At 36.8% G+C, this 21,859-nt stretch overlaps 1 protein-coding gene across 1 annotated transcript; it reads right to left on the minus strand.

Annotated features, from left to right (window-relative positions):
* Nucleotides 1-3,264: 3,264 nt before the first annotated feature.
* LOC145076784 (aspartyl protease family protein At5g10770-like) lies at nucleotides 3,265-7,699 on the minus strand. Its single transcript, XM_079022574.1, has 2 exons — nucleotides 7,507-7,699; nucleotides 3,265-4,850 (listed from the first exon to the last, which is right to left on the minus strand). The coding sequence occupies exons 1-2, from the start codon at nucleotides 7,673-7,675 to the stop codon at nucleotides 3,589-3,591; spliced, it is 1,431 nt and encodes a 476-aa protein (XP_078878700.1). The 5' UTR covers nucleotides 7,676-7,699; the 3' UTR covers nucleotides 3,265-3,588.
* Nucleotides 7,700-21,859: the final 14,160 nt, after the last annotated feature.

Here is a 21,859-nt window from a genome sequence, read left to right on the forward strand (position 1 = left end):
GCTCCCAAGTCCACTCCGACCCCTTGCGGTGCTGCCACTACACCTTCACCAGGCTGACTACCTTGTTCCTCGATGTCTTCATCTTCCGATCCAAAATTGCTACCGGTCTCTCGATATAATTCAGGCGGTCATCCACCTGAATGTCCTCGAATGGCATAACTACGGAATAATCCACTAAATATTTATGTAGCTGAAAGACATGAAATATGTTGTGAATCTGACAGAGCTCGGCAGAAAGATCTAGATGAAGAGCAACCAGGCCCACCCGAGCCAAAACCCTGAAGGGTCCAATATACCTAGGGATAAGCTTGCCCCACTTCCTGAACTAGATGACACCCTTCCAAGGCGACACCTTCAGGAGAACAATATCTCCCACCTGAAATTGCAAGTTTGACTGAAGCCTGTCAGCATAACTCTTTCGCCGACACAAAGCAGTCTGAAGCCAGCTCCAAACCTGCTAAACCAACTCTGTGGTCTTGAGCACCACCTCAGTGGTCCCTATGACTCGCTGATCGACATCACCCCAACAAATCGGGGTCCTGCACTTCCACCCGTAAAGCATCTCAAAAGGAGGTCGATCGATGCTAGTGTGATAACAGTTGTTATACGAAAATTCCGTCAACGAAAGATACGTATCCCAACTCCCACCCAAATCCAACACGCACTCTCGCAAAATGTCATGTAGGGTCTGGATAGTCCTCTCACTATGACCATCGGTCTGCAGATGAAATGTTGTACTAAAATGAAGATGAGTACCCACCTCGTCATAGAAATTATTCCAGAACCTGGAGGTAAAACGAACATTCCTGCCCAAAACCACTGATACCAACACCCCATGACATGCCACCACCTCCCGGACATAAATCTCAGCTAACATCTCTATAGATATACCTCATGGATCGGAATGACATGTACACTCTTGGGTAAACGATCCACGATGGCCCATATAGAATCCACTCCACGCACGGTCATGGGAAGCTTCAAGATGAAATCCATGGTGATGTCTTCCTATTTCCATACGAGAATCTCCAATGGTTGCATCGATCTTGCCATGAGGTCGTTGATGCTCGGCCATGACTATCCTGCAAGTCAAGCATCCCTCCACAAACCATGCTATATCCTGTTTCATGTAGGGCCACCAATAATCAGGGCAAAGATCCTTATACATCTTCGACTCCCCGAGAAGGATGGAGAACCTCGACTTGTGAGCCTTCTCCATCAGAACCTGGTGCCACCGCCTTGCGGCTGAGGGCATCAACCAATACATTGGCCTTCGCTGGGTGATAAAGGATCTCGCAATCATAGTCCTTCACCACATCCAACCTACGACGGTGTCTCATATTCAGGTTCGGCTGGTCCATCAAATACCTCAGGCGCTTGTGGTTTGTGTATATAGTAGTCTGAATCCAGTCGTCATAAATCAGGAAATCGAGAAACATAATCTTAGACTACAATATTGATTCTAATCAATGGCTCACATCCATACGATATCTTATATAATGAAGGAATAACTGATCACTTATCATATGACCAACATTTGATTTGAATTAGAGATTGGTAGTGGATTTGGAAAACATGTTTTTCTGTTTAGTTCAAGGTTTATACCTGAAATTGTAGTTATAGACTTATCCAAGTGGGAGACTGTTGAAGAAGGTGTTTAAGTCGGTAACTAAATTGGTATATTCTTGTAGTTAAAAGCAAAGTACTTTTTGGGTTACGCTGATAACTAGAACTTGATTAGAATGACATTTATTGATAGATGAAGAATTATTAGATTATTATATGATTAAACTAATTGGAAATTATGAGGAAATAATTTATTAACATATTATATGATTAATATATTACTTAGGAATAGATACATGGTTTGTTAATTTATTATGTGATTAATAAATTAATATGAGATCGGTTGTTAATAACTGATTTGTTAATTATATGATTAATAAATTAATTAGAATTAATTAATTATTAATAAGAATTAATCTGGAATTAATTTGGGATTAAATGAAATTAACTAAAGGTCCAATGGTTGAATTGTAGGTGTTCATAATTGATTAAGAAATAAAGATTCTATAACCTATATAAGCGGTGAACGAAAGTTATGAGGGATACTAAAGTTTCAAAAAACCTCTGGCTGAAAATATCCCCTCTCCTCTCTCATCTTGTCTTCTAGTTCTAGAGTTTGGGTGTGAGTCATTAGAGACATCATACTTTTGGTGCTAAGTTTTCCACGACCTACACTACAAGGAGATTGAAGTGATTTGTTTACTACAACAAATCAAAATGTATATAACTCTATACTTGGTAATTTCGAATTACATAGGGGTTGTGTTAGGTTTAGTTGTTCATTGTATGTTGCTATCAAGGTGTATGCCATAGATCTTTTATATGATGCTTGTAGTCTATTAAATTTTAATTGTTTTCCACATTGTACAAATTTGTTTCTTATAAAACTCATAGATGCATCTTAAAGTAGTGAAGTTGCAAGACTTAAAGCTGACATTGAGACTATCAAAGGTGAATTTACACACCTGTTCCTTTTAATGTTGTGTTTTTTCTATAATAAATATTATGCAATATTAGCAATTGATTACATTTTTTTATGATTGAAATGATTATTTGTATTTAACATATTATATATATATATATATATATATATATATATATATATATATATATATATATGTATATATATTTGCATTGAATTACATTTCTTGTGTAAAGTATTTTATTTTGTATTAGAAAACTTTAAATGTGTTATTTAATTTGAAAATAAGTAAATCTATTAAAAATATATTTTTTTAAAACATTTAAAATTATGACACACAAAAAGGTGTGTTCTTTTCTATTTATGACATCGGTTTAATGTTATCATTGTGTGTCGTAAATACGAGTCGTAAGGTTACGACACACAAATGCGTGTCTTCTTCTTTTATGATAAGGGCTTCCTTGACACATATTTGTGTGTCACCTGTACCCTTTTATGACACATAATACATGTCATTAAAGAGTATTTTCCTATTAATCGGTTTTTTTCTTTTTATCAACAGTTTGTTTTCAGAAACTTCGGAAATGATTCTAACTCAAGAGATATTATTTACAACTTATCACTTAATGAAAAGGACCCACAAATCTTGATGATCATATGGATACATTTAAGTACACCACATGAACATACAAACGATAAGAATGATGTACAAACCATATAAAAGCTTATTTTACAACTTGATTCGGCAATACAATGGTGGTTACAGACGATAAGAATGATGTGCAAACCATATAGAAGCTTTTTATACAACTTGATCAGGCAATACAATGGTGGTCTGTGGAAACATTTATCATGATTAATTTGCATTGTTTTACATGTGAATCAAATATGATATGTATGATCTTGACAACTATATATCTGTTCGATTGAAATCAAAAGCAAGCTATATAATGTACATTTAGTTGCATAAATCTTAGATATCAAGCAGTGGTAATCAACAAAACCTACATGTATACCTTATTCCAACAATCTTCATGTAAAATGCATCTTTAAACCTTTGTAAACCATGTATCCTTTTGTATTCATTTTATGATTTGTATTCAAGCACATCCTCCATTGCCAAATCCTACCTTTCCTCCATTCACATCATACACAACCTCCAATGTCTTCTGCTGAGTATTCCCAAATATAGCAAGATCAGAATCATCCCCATTCGCAGCAAAAGCTAAACACACTTGACTAATCCCATTTGCATAAAGTGTCCCTGAAGCTGCAATATCCACGATTGTATTCCCACCCCAAACCATACTTATCTTTGGTATTTTAACACTACTAAATTTAGTAAAATCGTAACATGTGTCAAGTATAGATAATGCTTTCGTCAACGGGTATTGTGTCATCTGTGCTTTAAATGCCGTACTTAGAGCCGAGTAAGCCGTGGGTGGTAGCCGAGTTATCACTGTTCCTGAGTCTATAATCATCCCCGATGTTGAAAAAACAGTCGGACTTATTGCTAATTTTTTTCCACCAACGATTATGTATTCAAGATCAAGCCCATAGAAGGAGCTCCCTTGTGAGGTAGAAAGCGGTGTGTACTTAACTCCGGTGGAAGCTCCGCCACCTCCAAAGTTCAAAAAACCGGTGGAGCTAGACCTTGATGGGAGACAATAGGAGAAGACTTTCCCATATTTCTTAGCAGCCTGTGACACAATCGAGAGCTTATCCCTACCAAGACCTAGCAACCCGGCGGCGCCGCCGAACAGTCCTTGGTTGTTTTGGCCACACCCGAAATAGAAATTATCAATTATGTCTTTTGAAGTGAGTGTAAGTTTCTCTGTTCCGAAGAACCCTACTGAGAAGGACTGATCACCGTACTGGATTCCGTAGACGCAGGTGGATGAGCTGCAACCGGGTGTGTTTCCGGTGGCGGAGATGAGGCCGGAGCACTCGGTTGAAGTGCATGAGATGTTGGTGTATGAGGTGGATGACAACGGTGTGAATATGGGTTCTTGTTGGCTGTAGCACGACCGAGCACATGGTTGACACTGGGTCCATGTTAGGTCGCTGCCGGTGTCAAAAATGAGTGAGAGGTCTTTCTTTGGTGTGCCTAATCCGACTGTGACTATGTAGTTGCCGGAGCCGATTGTGCTGCCGGATTTTGCAGGGATGGTGGCTTTGGAGGTTTTCGTGTCTTTTTTTCCGGTGGTTGTGATGGTGGTCAACTTGGAGTGGATTGAGTCAACTCTTGACTGGTCATGGGAGAAGATTTCTTCTACTGTTAAGGGTTTGACCATGTCTTCTTTGATCGTAGAACATGGTCCATGTTTATGAACCACTTGCAATGATCCTTGTTTCTTTGCATCTAAAAGATGAATATAGATGTTGTTAGTCAGTGATTATTTAAAAAAAAAATTAATTAAATTGCAAAAAACATCTATAATTTAATTAATATGTTTCCAAATACGTTGGCTTGTGAAAATAAAAATGTATTTGAGGAATTTAAATTGTTTGGAATTGTATTTGTACAAAAAAAACTATACGTTATGATGCATATCATATTATCATTGTTACTTTCATTAAAAGTATAAACAAGTTGTTGGTAATCAATAAAGTATTTGAGAATGACTCCTAAATTGTATCTTATGTCATGAACATTGTATCTTACTCTTCTTGAACCATAAACTTTACGCAACCAATCTAATCAGTTCGATTTAATTGTGTCTAGCAAACACATGAATTATTTATTGGTTTTGAAAGCTGTCAAAGCATACCAAATTCAATATAAACTAGAGTTTAATATGATTTATTATATTAAATAAGTCAATTTTATCTTATTATATTAAGAACAATTAATATCAACTTAATTGGTTAACGAATTATATAGAAAAATTATTTTATTTTATAACAAAAGAAATTATAAAACTAGGTATCAGAAAACAATGGTCTACTGTTTTTGTAGGGTTCCAGTACGCTTGTGATTCGATGTCGACTTATAAAAAACAATTCGGAACAAAACTAAATCAAACAAAATCCTCAGTTATTATATCAATAAAAAGAAGACCCATTTCCATGTGATTCTGCAATAAAAAGCATAGGAACAACACAAAACGATTTTGTCATACTTGGCTATTGACAGTATATTATTGGCCATGCGTTTATCGTAATTTTTTTTTAGAAACGTCAATATAATCTACATGTAATTAAACTTTTATTTGTGCATTCCACTGTGGAAGATTTATGAATTTATAGGTGAAATCCCGTGTATAAACATGTATTTTACTTGATGTTTGTATTGTTTTTAATACAATCAATGTCTCAGTTAGTATATATATTTTTATTTTCTTACTTTATAAAAATTATTATTTATCTTATACAGTATAAATTGATAGAAAAATCCTAAAATAACTCTAACTTATACATTAACTTGTTTACGTTTTCTGTTAATATTTAATTAATTAAATTAAGTTTATTATTTTCACAATAATATACATGTGAAATGACAACCCACCAAGCATCCTGTTTCAGTGATGCTTATCTTCTAATCATTACGCATTATTTCCTCTAGAAGAAATAGAAATGATAATTCATTTTCTAATACACTTCTTTTTTCCCTTTTATTAAATTATTTTATGATATTATTCACTTCTAATCAATATAATTATTACATTATTGCAGAAACAAAAAATTCGTTTGCACATATTTAAGATACTTAAATTATAATCAAGTATATATCTTAGTGTACACATAACATAAAACTTTGAGAATACCGAATTCTATAATAGTTAAGTTGTAATATTTATGTGTTTCGACGTGTATAGAAACATAAACAATATATAGACATATAAAGTTTGTGGGCGACGAATTTTATAATTTGGTGTGAACATCCATGGTCCCAAAGTCCCATTAATCAACTAGTAGTGGTTACCTTACCTATCTCTTGGGGTCCAATTCGTTTCTTTTTTTTATTAATTTGTTGCATGAAAGCGACTTGCGAAAGAGATTAAAATGACGTGTTTGTCAACGAACCTAACGTGAACGTGATTTAAAGTAGGTTACATAACTATGATTGTTCATTTCTAAATATAAGTACATAGAAAATACTTAATAAAAAAATTTTAATAAATAAAATATTGACCATTTATGAATCCATTCTAATTTATTTTGTGAAAATTAACTTTTATATCTATTTTTACGTGTATTGCCTTAAATGAACCTTCTTAATCATATTTACTATTAAATACTTAATAGAATAGGAGTATATATAGCTCGACTTTTACAAAATAATTGTAATAGGCATTAAAAATATACGCATATAATTGAACAATTACAATCCCCTTTATTATACTCCGTAGGGTTTTAACGATGAAGGAACAAAATAAAGGTTGAGAGTTATGTATGCACGAGTCGTTAAAAAGAATAATTCAAGAGTTCTCATTGTAATTTTATATACACACAAATAAAGCCTAGGTTTTTACTTATACTTTTTTGGGCTTTATGGTACAATTGTGATAGGTTTCAACACAAATATAGCATACAGGAGAACCTTAACAATAAACAAAAATCAAGATAACATACAGGACCCTTAACTCTTAAAACTTTATATACGGTGTTATATATATGCATCTATATATGGTGTTATAAACATTGGAATATCGCAAAATTTTAAATAAAAAGCATATTACGAGAGCACATATAAAAAAACAAAAAATTGCATTCATATTAAGTAATTATATCCATATGAATATTTATTTATAAAGAATAAAATTTTATGAATTTTAATACTATTCAGATTTTTTCAATAAAATAACATGTCAACAATTAGTAATTCATATTTATTATTATCCTATTCTTAATTTTTTTTTACATTCACGTTTGAGCATTTTCACACACACATACTTTTATATATATATATATATATATATAGAGAGAGAGAGAGAGAGAGAGAGAGAGAGAGAGAGAGGATACATACAACATACATATATCTATAGAGAAAAAATGGTTGCTGGATAAATACGAACCTTTAGTGGGAGGGATACAAATGGAGGATGGTAGGAAAGAGCTTAGTTCAAGGGTGTGGTAGTGGTGGGCTTCTATGCTTCGGTCCAAAGTATGGCCTTCTCTTGCGATAACTAAAAAGAAGAGAAAGGAATATGAAAGCACCAAAACGAGAGAATTTGATGGTGTCATTTTTCCTAATGCTTTTCTTACACTCACTCACCATTATTTATAGCCAATCTATATGACCTTATTCTTCAAAGTATCTTCCAAAGTCTTCCCATATTTTTTTATAAAATATTAAAAAAATCCATATATTATAGTTCATTATATGGTGGAATACTAACAACATATTTATTAAAATATGACACTCTATTTGGTTGTCATATGATGAAGAAGGGTTGGTTCGCTATATTTGTGATCAATTATAGTATATATATTTTTCTTTGGTTATTTCCGAGGCAATGTTTATTTATATAGATTATGCTGACTATTTAATAAAATTAATGAAACATCGACTATTTTGAAAAGACTCAAAATAGTCATGGACTTTGTACGGAACGATATTTTAATTTGTTGTGGAGTATTTTCTTACATGTTGTATAAATTATTAGACATGCTGCATACTAGAAGCGAAGAAATTTTAGCCATTCCATCCATCCGCATCGCATCCACCACGATACTCATCATTGGAATATATATATATATATATATATATATATATATATATATATATATATATATATATATATATATATATATATATATATATATATATATATTCAAAAAAATTGTTGGAACCGCAAAACGTTTTCGATCCACAGTGTATCGCGCACGAATCAACCGTCGGTATGATTCTAGAAAGAAATCACAAAAGGGGTATGTTGCTACCATTTTGAAAGGATTCAGAAGTACCGAAGTAATGTCTAAACCAATGATTTAAAACAAAGATAAAGGATCCCAGAACAAGGAAACACCACTTCAATTGTCTCATAGATCCGAATAAAGAATCCAAATAAATTTTCAACGAGACAAAAGGGGGGGTTAAAGACCACTCAATAAAAAAATATCTTAATTTTATTTATATATATATATATATATATATATATATATATATATATATATATATATATATATATATATAGAGAGAGAGAGAGAGAGAGCTAGGTTCAAATGTTTTTGACAATTATTGTGTGACTGAATGCACCAATAGGAATTGAGGAAATAATAAATCATTAAATAAATAATTTAAGGGTATTATAGTAATCTATGCATATTTAATTATGGTAATTCTTTAATTTCCTAAACCCTATTCTTCTCCCATCTTTATCTTCAAACGATCGGTTTCAAAAATCTGTACCCTCACCTCAACAGGCAACTTCACTGCCGCTCCTCTGCCAGCCGACCATCACCTTCTTCCTCCCTCTCCATCGTCGGCTTCATTTTTTAAATCACAGTTGTATGAACTTCTTTTAATTTATTGGATTGCTTCTTTTAATGGTTGGTGGTTTTCGTGTATATGGTAACCATCATAGGTTCAGGTCATCCTGAGCCAAGCCGATCTTTCTTGGAATACAGGCTTGACGATTACTCGGGATTTCTCAAAAGAAGAGTTAGAAGCCATTACAAATGGGATAGGATTAGAACCTGTCTAAGTTCCACTACTTTATGTGCTGAACTGAACCAAACTTATCGCATGACTTAGGATTTCTTCAATTCCCACCTTACTCCATTACAGGTTCTATGCTAACTCATATACTATTTCCTTTTCTTGATTAAAATAGTTTAAACATATACTTTCATCGATCTTCTTCAGTTTTATCGTTTAAATGATTTTTAAAAGAAGTTCATACAACTGTGATTTAAAAGAAAATTTGATTTCTATGTTGCACGCCAGGTGTTTGTAGAAATGCCTCAAAGAGTATTTCTTTTTATTTTCTTCATTAAACCTTTTGATATGTTTTTTTGTTGTTTTATTAACTCCTTATTTGTTAATTACCTGAGTAACATCAATCTTTGCTGTTGGTATTTGATTTTTTTAATCAATTTAGGGTGAAGATTTGATTAAGGGTTTATAAGAGATTTTCACAAATTTGAGACATTTTAGAAATTGATCTAAACCCACACATATATGTATGTATTTCAATTTCAAGTTTTTCATCCATGTTGTTTCATTTTTTAAATCACAGTTGTATGAACTTCTTTTAATTTATTGGATTGCTGGAAAGAGAAAGGAATAAACAAATGTAGAGATACATTCTGAAAGATACATGGATTCATGTCATTGGTTTACATCAAGGTGAACTTATGATAATTCCACTTATGTTTATGTTGATTATAGGTATCCTATTAAATTACTTCTATTCCTGTTTAGAATATTTAAAACCATTCTGCAAGAATAGTTTATTCTGTAAGAATATTATTGTTGTATTCTGAAAGAATTTCAATTAATTATTTGTATGTTTAAGGTGCAGTTGCTAGGATGAAGCAGAAAAGATGAGGAAACTTATGAAAAAAAGATATATGATACTTCATTCTCAAAGAATGAAGAAAAACAACAATATTCTTTCAGAATTTCAAGATTCAACATCCAAAAACAGCAGTATTCTTACAAAATTCAAGAATTCAAGAAGAAAACATGGCACACGATAGTATTCTAGCGGAATGTTGTTATTTTTTTTAAGAATGTTATTCATTTTTGTTTATATTTTTTTAGAATTTTTATAACTATATTAAAATGTATAAGACTTTTATTCTGTAAGAATATGTATGGATTTGTATTTAAGTTCGGATGTATAAGAATATATTAGAATGTTTGTTATTTGAACATCTTATTCATGAATTTTGTTTTTCTTTAGTAATATTCTGTTAGAATAAAATGCTGAAATAGTATTATTCTAACAAAAAAAATATTCTGCTAGAATAAAATCGGTAAAATTTGAAATTGAATTAATTAAAAAATTCAGATTTTTTTAAATTAGGATAATTAATCATCCCTAAAATTCCGAAAATTTCCTTTTATAAATGCAGTTAATTGTCCAAAATACTCTTTTGATAAAAATTGTGTGATTATATGATACATGCTACCCTATTGTAATATCATAGACCCTCATATCATGATTGTTGATTCTATTCATCCGATGGTCCAGATCTGTGCATTATGGCACACAATAGTTACTGGAAACAATATAACCTAACCCTATATATATATATATATATATATATATATATATATATATATATATATATATATATATATATGGAGTGGTTCAAATGAGAAACCTAAGAACCCCAATTAATTAGTTAATATTTACATTATATTTGTGACAACCCGATATTTCAACTCTTTGTATTGACCAAAAATGGTCAAGTATTGTAACCACTTCTGAGTAATAAAATTTACTTTCATAATAAAATGTACAAATAGTTCTATTTAATTTCCTTCTATGTTTAAATGTCTTTGAACCATGATCGTACGTGAAAAGAACGCCTAAATCCGACTTCATATAGCGAAGTTATGATTTTTCCAAGTTCGGCTTAGCAACAGACAGCTAAAAACTTGAATCGGAGATCGAGCGACTTTTGGCCGGAATGACCTAAACGAGAATCGAAGGTCTCGACAATGGTATTCCAGCGGTAAAAAGTCTGGCAAAAACCGACATCAGATAAAGAAGTTATGAATTTTCAAAGAAATTCCTTAAACACGATGGGTTTATAATAAATAATAAAAAAATAATTTCGGAATTTGCCGACGGAGTCTAAACGAAAGTTGTAGAGCGTAGTCTCACCTACGCGTAGATGTAAAGACCATCGGAAACGGAGTTCGTATGAAGAAGATATGAATTTTTGAAGTTTATTAAATAAATTAATTATTTATTTAAATCAAAATTCGGACATTATCCGAAGGGGAGTCAGCGTCCTCATCCGAGGTACGCGCTGCGTACCCCTGTACGCCCTGCGTAACCGAGAGGATTGGCCTCTGATCGTCCACGTCGCCCTATCCGAGGAATCCGACCCGTCCGAAGCGCCGACCCGTTCGACCCGCTGTCCCGTCCGACCCGCCGTCCCATCCGACCCGCGTACCCAGCAACCCGTCCCATCCGAAGCCGAGGCAGTCGAGGCTTCGGTCATGCATGACGTACGCGTACGCGCTGTGTATGAGCGTACACCCCGCGTACCGAGGCAGACCAGCCTTCCTATAAATAGGATGCGAGGGCTTCCGAGAAAAGGGCTCAATTCTCTCCTTTCTCTCACAATCTTGCCTCGTTTTCCGTGCCCGTTCAAACCCGAAGCTCTGGTCTTTTTGCTCAAGTCCCGAGGGTCGATTTTACTCCCGAGATTCCCGAGAATCCCGAGGAAAATCCGTTTCCCGAGACGAAACTCTGCCCGGTTTTCCATCTCGTTATCTTCAAACTTTCAAGTGAGTTTCATACCCCTTAATCAACCTTTTTAAATATTCTAAATGCTTTTATATGCTTTCAAGGGGGGATTACAAGTAAAACACACAAGTATTATCGTGTGTTACATAAAGAAACTCTTTTATATGCTGTTATATATTCAAATCACATGCGATTTATAAACCTTTAAGGAACTTTTATATATATAACATATGTTAAAATAGCATTCTATCTTTTGAAATATAAATTTGTTATAATGCAAGTATAAACTAAACTTTTCTTAAATTATTATTGTCTATCTTAGACTCTACACCAAAAATCTATGCTTTCATAATCAAGTGATTTCTTTTCTAGGTATTTCTAAACAAACAAGACACACTTTTAGAAAACTATAATAGGTATAGTTTTACGAACAAATTTCTAACTCTTATGTACTAGAAACATGAATTTCAAGAAGCTTACTTTCGTATACAAGAACAAACGTAACATTTTAACAAGTAGATCTGTTTTTATACCACGGTTTTGTGAGACACTAACTTCATGTACGTTCGAGTACACATTTCAAATCCTGTATTATATACCAGAATCCCTTGGAGGGGGGAGCATGGTGTTTGTGTATAGATCTATACGGGCTTGACAACCCGCGCCCTGACTGTTAGCTACAGTCCACCGTTTGGGGTGACAAACGTCATAACATTCCAACGCCTGAAGAACGTTGCGTATAGGCATTCCGAGTCAATAGTATGGTTATAAAATTCACAAGGGGTATTAAAAATGCATCGATTTACAAGGTTTTCAAACTCATTGGTTATTTTACACTTACATACATTTTGGAGACAAACATTGGTCTTGAGTGAAGGCTACTTTTATACTAGTAGAAAATATAGGATTTTCTAAACACAAACAAACAAAGATAAAACATTTCATTTCATTCAAACATTGTCACTTAAATACTTATGAAATTCACCAGCTTAAATGCTGATCTACTCTTTCAAAATTTACTTGTATGTCCCAGGAAATCAGTAATTTCAGGTATTCATTACGCTTTTGATGAAGGGATGCTGCGGCGCCAGTTTAATCTCGTATTTTTCACATCATATTGTAATTGAGTTTTGAACATGTAACTTTGGACAAATGTAAACTTTCAATTATATATATGATGGTTGTATTGCTTTCTTTACTATGTATTCATTTGTTACGTTACCACATGAAGTCATCCGCCCCCGAACGTTTCCGTCGTTCAGGTTTGGGGGTGTGACAGATTGGTATCAGAGCAATGTTTATAGTGAACTAAGTATATCGAACCACATAAGATATACAAACTATAAATGCTTAAGGAACTAATACTCTCTGACAAAACAAATTTTCTTTTTACGCATAAGCAGTTTTGCGTTCAACTTAAATTGATAGTTCATTTAAGTACAGTTACATGCATACCACAAACTATTTTCATGTTATACAACTATACAAGTATTTAGACAAGTTGACACTACGATTGAGACTCGATATATGTAATCAGATTTTGGACAAATATAGCGTGATCAACTATATTTGCCCGAGATTGGACCAACGTATATCGAGGAATGATCGTAGTAAGCAACAAGTCAAAACTTACCAAACCATTACAAGAATCAAACACAAGAATTTAAATACTATAGGAATATTTGCTATCTAAACTAGTTTAACTTACATGTTTTGCATGTTCCGACTTTATTCCATTCTTATAACCCTATTTCTCGTACAGTCAAATGGCTGGATTTCACCACCCTGGCGACCCCTACTTTCCCAACCAAGGCAACGGAGGATGGATCGAAGATGATCCCGAAGAGGACGAGGAACCCATAGAAGTGGGTGATGACTCCGGTACCGACTCAGAGCCGGAAGTTATCGATCCACCACCCATTCAACCTCCCGTCTTCGTAAGGAACTTTCAAGGACCGACTCCCGTCTGGGGAAGTCACCTCCACCATTGGAGCCAACAGCAAAACCTACGCCCTCCCTACGGCATGTGCCGGGACTTCTATGATGTCCGCGGGGGAGGTTTGGCTGATCGAGCACTCCCGGTAATGGTGGGTAAGTTAGCTAATCAGTCCTATCAGTCTGGAGTTCAAGCTAGTCGACTCCGGGATATCAACGTGGAAGTGTAGGTTCACACTTCTGACATCCGTAGGCTGGACAAGATGCAAGACAACGCTCAACTCCAAACCGAAGCATTTCAAGCGCAAATGATTGCAGCCCTCGCTGAACTGAGGGAACAACAAGCCGCTTTTGATAGGCGTCTAATGGAGTCAAAACAATCAGATGCGGAGTCAAGCTCCAAGCGCAACCTTCGACGCAAGTAGTGCTTGTCAAGGACTCAAATTTTGTTATAGCTTAGGACCTCGGCTAAAAGTCTTTAAATTTCTCGAACTTTGTAATCGGAGACCCTTATAGGGGTCAAATTTTCATGATCGTTGTAACAACTTTTATATTAATATAAGTGACACTATTACTACTATGTTAAGTATTTCGTTCAAACCTTGAATGGTCTTTGTGAAACCAAATACTTGTGTCGTACCATCAGTCTTACAAATAACTTTCATTCTTCTATTTTAAGACTCATACTATCATCTGTTGTTGAACTATAGCGATTTAGTTCATGAGACACATACATTTTCTATTCTATGAAATTCTTATCCTTGTCTTTTCAACCTATAGTTGAAGGATGCCTCCGCGTAGGAATCCAAGGCGAAACAACGGTGAGGAAGCACCTGTACCACCACCACCTCCACCACCCCAATTTGATGCTGTAATGTTTCAAGCAGCAGTCACCGCAGCAGTGGCAGCTGCCATGTCACAGATCAATAACTCGAGTACTAATGGCTCGGGATCTGGCACACACCTATCCAACCATGGCGAGAGTCATGGACCACCTCGAGAATGCACCTATAAGGACTTCACTAATGCCAAACCCCGGATGTTTTATGGAACTGGTGGTGTGATGGCCCTGAGGCAGTGGATTGAAAGGACGGAGGCAGTCTTTGAAATCTGCTCCTGTCCCGAGCACAGCAAGGTCAAATTTGCAACTTTCACCCTTCTTGATAAAGCTTTAACTTGGTGGAATGGCCATGTTAAATTACTTACCCTAATCGTGGCAAACTCCATAAGCTAGGAGAGCCTGAAGGCCATGATGATGAGAGAATACTACCCACGGGGAGAGATTCAAAAGCTTGAACACGAGCTATGGACTCTCGGAATGGTTAGTACCGACATCGCCACTTATACCAACAGATTCTGCGAGCTGGCAATCCTTTGTCCAGATATGATTGCTCCCGAGAGCAAGAAAATAGAAAGGTACATCTGGGGACTGACGCCCCAAATGCGATCAAGCGTGTTAGCTTATAAACCTGACACCTTTGAAAGTGCTAAGGAACTGGCACAATCTCTGATTGACTACGGAGGTCATCAGAACTCAACCACTTCTGCACCAGCACCACAGAAAGGAAACAACAACAACAACAACAACTACTACAACAACAACAACAACAACAACAACAACAATGGCAGAAAGAGAGTGTGGAATAAAGGGAAGGGTGGGTCTTCCCAAGAATCCGCAAAGAAACAACTGGTTTCAGTGAATGCTGCCACTGTACCTACTACAGCCCCTACAAATACCTACCCAACAAAGCCTTATATAGGTAACCTCCCAAAGTGCACCAAATGCAATTACCACCACCATGGACCTTGTCGAGAAATGCAGTGCGCCAACTGCAACAGGAAAGGACACACAACCCGTTTCTGCAAGGAACCCGCAAAGCCGATCACTCATGTTCCCGGTGCGGGTGTAGGGCAGACTTGCTACGGTTGTGGCGAGGTGGGCCACTATAAGAGGAACTGTCCTAAGGCAGCAGGCACCGGAGGTGTGGGACGAGTTTTGGCAATAGGCCACGACGAAGCTGTAGCTGACCCAACTATAGTTGCTGGTACGTTCCTTCTCGATAATTCATATGCATGCATATTATTCGATAGTGGAGCGGAGAGAAGCTTCGTGAGTCAAAACTTTATTCATTTACTTAAACCTAAACCTAGCAAGTTAGAAAAATCATTCACTGTAGAGATGGCCAATGGAAAAACCGAAAACACTAATTGCATATACATGGGCTGTACGTTAACTTTAGACGGCCATTCCTTCCCAATCAATCTCATACCGGTCCAAATTAAAAGTTTCGACGTCATAGTCGGCATGGATTGGTTGAGTCTTCTTCGCGCCGACATCATGTGCTTTGAGAAAGCAGTCCGTCTTAATCTCCCTAACAACGAAACATTAGTTATCTACGGCGAAAAATCTAGTACAAACCTTTGCATCATTTCGTGCATCCAAGCTCGAAAGTGCTTGCGGAAGGATTGTCGAGCATTCCTAGCGCACATCGTTGATACAAGTCAAGAACTGAAGGACATCAAGAGCATCTCGGTAGTACGCGACTTTCCCGATATCTTTCCAGAAGAACTACCAGGATTACCACCGCAACGCCAAGTCGAGTTCAGAATCGACTTAGTTCCAGGAGCTACCCCAGTAGCGAAGTCGCCTTACCGTCTCGCACCAGCAGAGATGCAGGTGCTTTCCAGTCAACTTAATGAACTTCTTCAAAAAGGATTCATAAGACCAAGTTTCTCACCTTGGGGAGCACCGGTCTTGTTTGTAAAGAAGAAAGATGGATCGTTCCGTATGTGCATCGACTACAGAGAGCTGAACAAACTTACTGTCAAAAACCGTTATCCTCTACCCCGTATCGACGACCTATTCGATCAACTTCAAGGAGCGAACTACTTCTCCAAAATAGATCTACGATCCGGATATCACCAATTACGAGTTCTAGAGGGGGACATTCCAAAGACAGCCTTCCGAACTCGTTATGGACACTACGAATTCGTGGTGATGCCGTTCGGATTAACCAATGCACCAGCAGTATTTATGGACCTAATGAATAGGGTATGCCGCCCTTACTTGGATCAGTTCGTCATCATCTTTATCGATGATATACTTATCTACTCTTGAAGTGAGGAAGAGCATAGTCAGCACCTACGAAAAGTCCTAGAAACACTGCGAACTGAGAAACTCATGCGAAGTTCTCTAAATGCGAATTTTGGATTCGAAGAGTCGAATTTTTAGGTCACGTTGTTAGCGAGAAAGGTATACACGTGGACCCCTCCAAAATTAAGGCTATTGAGAACTGGTCGGCACCAAAGACACCTACGGAAATTCGTCAATTTTTAGGTCTAGCTGGCTACTATCGCAGATTCATAAAGAACTTTTCGAGCATTGCGAAACCTCTTACTACATTAACCCAGAAAGGTGTGGCCTTTGACTGGGAAGCGAAACAAGAGAAGGCATTCCAGACACTAAAGCAGGCCTTGTGCACCGCACCGATACTATCCCTCCCCGAAGGGATAGAAGACTTCGTAGTGTATTGCGATGCGTCAAATCTAGGACTTGGTTGTGTTCTTATGCAGAGAGGGAAGGTTATCGCTTATGCCTCCCGACAGCTTAAGACACACGAAGTGAACTATACGACACACGATCTCGAGTTAGGAGCAGTGGTATTTGCTCTGAAGATCTGGAGGCACTACTTGTACGGAACAAAGAGTACTATTTTCACCGATCACAAGAGCCTTCAACACATTTTCGATCAAAAGGAACTCAACATGCGACAACGACGATGGGTTGAGTTACTGAATGACTACGAATGCAAAATTCGTTATCATCCTGGCAAGGCCAATGTAGTAGCTGACGCCCTCAGTCGAAAGGAATACACTGCTCGGAGGGTCAAATCTCTGACCATGACTATCCATTCCCACTTATCCACACAAATTAAGGAGGCACAAATGGAAGCTTTGCAACCTGAAAATGTGGCAGGTGAATCCCTGCGAGGAATGGAGAAGAATCTAGAAGTCAAGGGTGGCGGAGCCTACTATCTCATGGACCGAATCTGGACCCCGAAACATGGTGGTTTCAGAAACGTAGTCATGACCGAGGCTCACAACTCAAGATATTCCGTTCACCCGGGTTCAGATAAAATGTATCTGGATCTTAAGAAACTGTACTGGTGGCCTAACATGAAAGCAGAAATTGCTACCTTCGTGAGTAAATGTCTTACTTGCGCTAAGGTTAAGGTCGAGTATCAGAAACCGTCAGGATTACTACAACAACCAGAGATACCAGAATGGAAATGGGAGCGGATTACTATGGACTTCATAACCAAGTTACCCAAGACGACAAGTGGACTCGATACCATATGGGTCATTGTCGACAGATTGACCAAATCCGCGCATTTCCTACCCATCAAGGAGACTGACAAAATGGAGAAGCTTACAAGAACTTACTTAAGGGAAGTAGTGCGACCGCATGGTGTTCCGATATCCATTATCTCCGATCGAGATAGTAGATTCACTTCAAGATTCTGGCAGTCACTACAAAGTTCCCTGGGAACTAGGCTAGACATGAGTACCGCCTACCACCCACAAACAGACGGACAAAGTGAGAGAACAATACAAACTTTAGAAGATATGCTGAGAGCCTGTGTGATTGACTTTGGAAAGGCATGGGATATTCATTTACCTCTTGTCGAATTTTCATACAACAATAGTTATCATACAAGCATAAAGGCTGCTCCGTTTGAAGCCCTCTATGGTCGAAAGTGCAGATCCCCTCTGTGCTGGACTGAAGTTGGCGATACCCAGTTAGCTAGAGGAAGAGTTCCTGAAAGCACTCTCACCGGTCCGGAAATCATACGAGAAACGACAGAGAGGATCGTTCATATTCGTGAACGATTGAAAGCCTCTAGAGACCGACAGAAAAGCTACGCTGACCAAAGGAGGAAACCTTTGGAATTCCAGGTAGGAGACCCCGTCTTATTAAAGGTCTCACCGTGGAAGGGTTTAATACGATTTGGAAAGCGTGGGAAACTAAATCCAAGATACATAGGGCCTTTCGAGATCCTTGCCAGAATCGGCCCTGTGGCTTACAAGCTTAACCTACCGCGCGAACTTAGTAACATCCATCCAACCTTCCACGTCTCAAACTTGAAAAAGTGTCTGTTCGACGAGACTCTTGTTATTCCACTCGACGAGATCGAGATCAACGAGAGCCTCAACTTTGTGGAAGAACCAGTAGAAATCATGGACCGAGAGGTCAAACAAACAAAACAAAGTCGCATACCCATCGTGAAGGTTCGCTGGAACGCCAAGCGGGGACCTGAATTCACATGGGAACGCGAAGATCAGATGAAACAAAAGTACCCTCATCTCTTTCATGTTCACTAGTATCTTTACTACTTTAAATTTCGGGACGAAATTCTCTCTAACGGGGGGATGATGTGACAACCCGATATTTCAACTCTTTGTATTGACCAAAAAGGGTCAAGTATTGTAACCACTTCTGAGTAATAAAATTTACTTTCATAATAAAATGTACAAATAGTTCTATTTAATTTCCTTCTATGTTTAAATGTCTTTGAACCATGATCGTACGTGAAAAGAACGCCCAAATCCGACTTCATATAGCGAAGTTATGATTTTTCCAAGTTCGGCTTAGCAACAGACAGCTAAAAACTCGAATCGGAGATCGAGCGACTTTTGGCCGGAATGACCTAAACGAGAATCGAAGGTCTCGACAATGGTATTCCAGCGGTAAAAAGTCTGGCAAAAACCGACATCAAATAAATAAGTTATGAATTTTCAAAGAAATTTCTTAAACACAATGGGTTTATAATAAATAATAAAAAAATAATTTCGGAATTTGCCGACGGAGTCTAAACGAAAGTTGTAGAGCGTAGTCTCACCTACGCGTGGATATAAAGAACATCGAAAACGGAGTTCGTATGAAGAAGATATGAATTTTTGAAGTTTATTAAATAAATTAATTATTTATTTAAATCAAAATTCGGACATTATCCGAAGGGGAGTCAGCGTCCTCATCCGAGGTACGCGCTGCGTACCCCTGTACGCCCTGCGTAACCGAGAGGATTGGCCTCTGATTGTCCACGTCGCCCTATCCGAGGAATCTGACCCGTCCGAAGCGCCGACCCGTCCGACCCGCTGTCCCGTCCGACCCGCCGTCCCATCCGACCCGTGTACCCAGCAACCCGTCCCATCCGAAGCCGAGGCAGTCGAGGCTTCGGTCATGCATGACGTACGCGTACGCGCTTCATACGAGCGTATGCCCCGCGTACCGAGGCAGACCAGCCTTCCTATAAATAGGATGCGAGGGCTTCCGAGAAAAGGGCTCAATTCTCTCCTTTCTCTCACAATCTTGCCTCGTTTTCCGTGCCCGTTCAAACCCGAAGCTCTGGTCTTTTTGCTCAAGTCCCGAGGGTCGATTTTACTCCCGAGATTCCCGAGAATCCCGAGGAAAATCCGTTTCCCGAGACGAAACTCTGCCCGGTTTTCCATCTCGCTATCTTCAAACTTTCAAGTGAGTTTCATACCCCTTAATCAACCTTTTTAAATATTCTAAATGCTTTTATATGCTTTCAAGGGGGGATTAAAAGTAAAACACACGAGTATTATCGTGTGTTACATAAAAAAACTCTTTTATATGCTGTTATATATTCAAATCACATGCGATTTATAAACCCTTAAGGAACTTTTATATATATATATATATAACATATGTTAAAATAGCATTCTATCTTTTGAAATATAAATTTGTTATAATGCAAGTATAAACTAAACTTTTCTTAGATTATTATTGTCTATCTTAGACTCTACACCAAAAATCTATGCTTTCATAATCAAGTGATTTCTTTTCTAGGTATTTCTAAACAAACAAGACACACTTTTAGAAAACTATAATAGGTATAGTTTTACGAACAAATTTCTAACTCTTATGTACTAGAAACATGAATTTCAAGAAGCTTACTTTCGTATACAAGAACAAACGTAACATTTTAACAAGTAGATCTGTTTTTATACCACGGTTTTGTGAGACACTAACTTCATGTACGTTCGAGTACACATTTCAAGTCCTGTATTATATACCAGAATCCCTTGGAGGGGGAGCATGGTGTTTGTGTATAGATCTATACGGGCTTGACAACCCGCGCCCTGACTGTTAGCTGCAGTCCACCGTTTGGGGTGACAAACGTCATAACATTCCAACGCCTGAAGAACGTTGCGTATAGGCATTCCGAGTCAATAGTATGGTTATAAAACTCACAAGGGGTATTAAAAATGCATCGATTCACAAGGTTTTCAAACTCATTGGTTATTTTACACTTACATACATTTTGGAGACAAACATTGGTCTTGAGTGAAGGCTACTTTTATACTAGTAGAAAATATAGGATTTTCTAAACACAAACAAACAAAGATAAAACATTTCATTTCATTCAAACATTGTCACTTAAATACTTATGAAATTCACCAGCTTAAATGCTGATCTACTCTTTCAAAATTTACTTGTATGTCCCAGGAAATCAGTAATTTCAGGTATTCATTACGCTTTTGATGAAGGGATGCTGCGGCGCCAGTTTAATCTCGTATTTTTGACATCATATTGTAATTGAGTTTTGAACATGTAACTTTGGACAAATGTAAACTTTCAATTATATATATGATGGTTGTATTGCTTTCTTTACTATGTATTCATTTGTTACGTTACCACATGAAGTCATCCGCCCCCGAACGTTTCCGCCGTTCAGGTTTGGGGGTGTGACAATATTCTTTTTAAACATGTTAAAATCCTAATTTTTTTTTTTGTGTTTTTGGTACAAAAATAGCAAACTTATAATTTATACAGTTTAATATTTTCATTCATATATGCTCTCATATTTTAACACAAAACTTATAAAAAATAAAGATTTACACAATCCATTTACAGTTTAATGTAAAAAATTCACAACTTAATACAAATTGTTTATAATAATTCACTAATTCAAAGAAGTCAAAAACTCAAACTCTACACCACATGCCGTCACTAACCACTTATATCAACATAGTAACC

Source organism: Lactuca serriola, chromosome 9 (genome assembly GCF_051521515.1).
Source record: "Lactuca serriola cultivar US96UC23 chromosome 9, Lser_US96UC23_V15, whole genome shotgun sequence".
Taxonomy (NCBI): domain Eukaryota; kingdom Viridiplantae; phylum Streptophyta; class Magnoliopsida; order Asterales; family Asteraceae; genus Lactuca; species Lactuca serriola.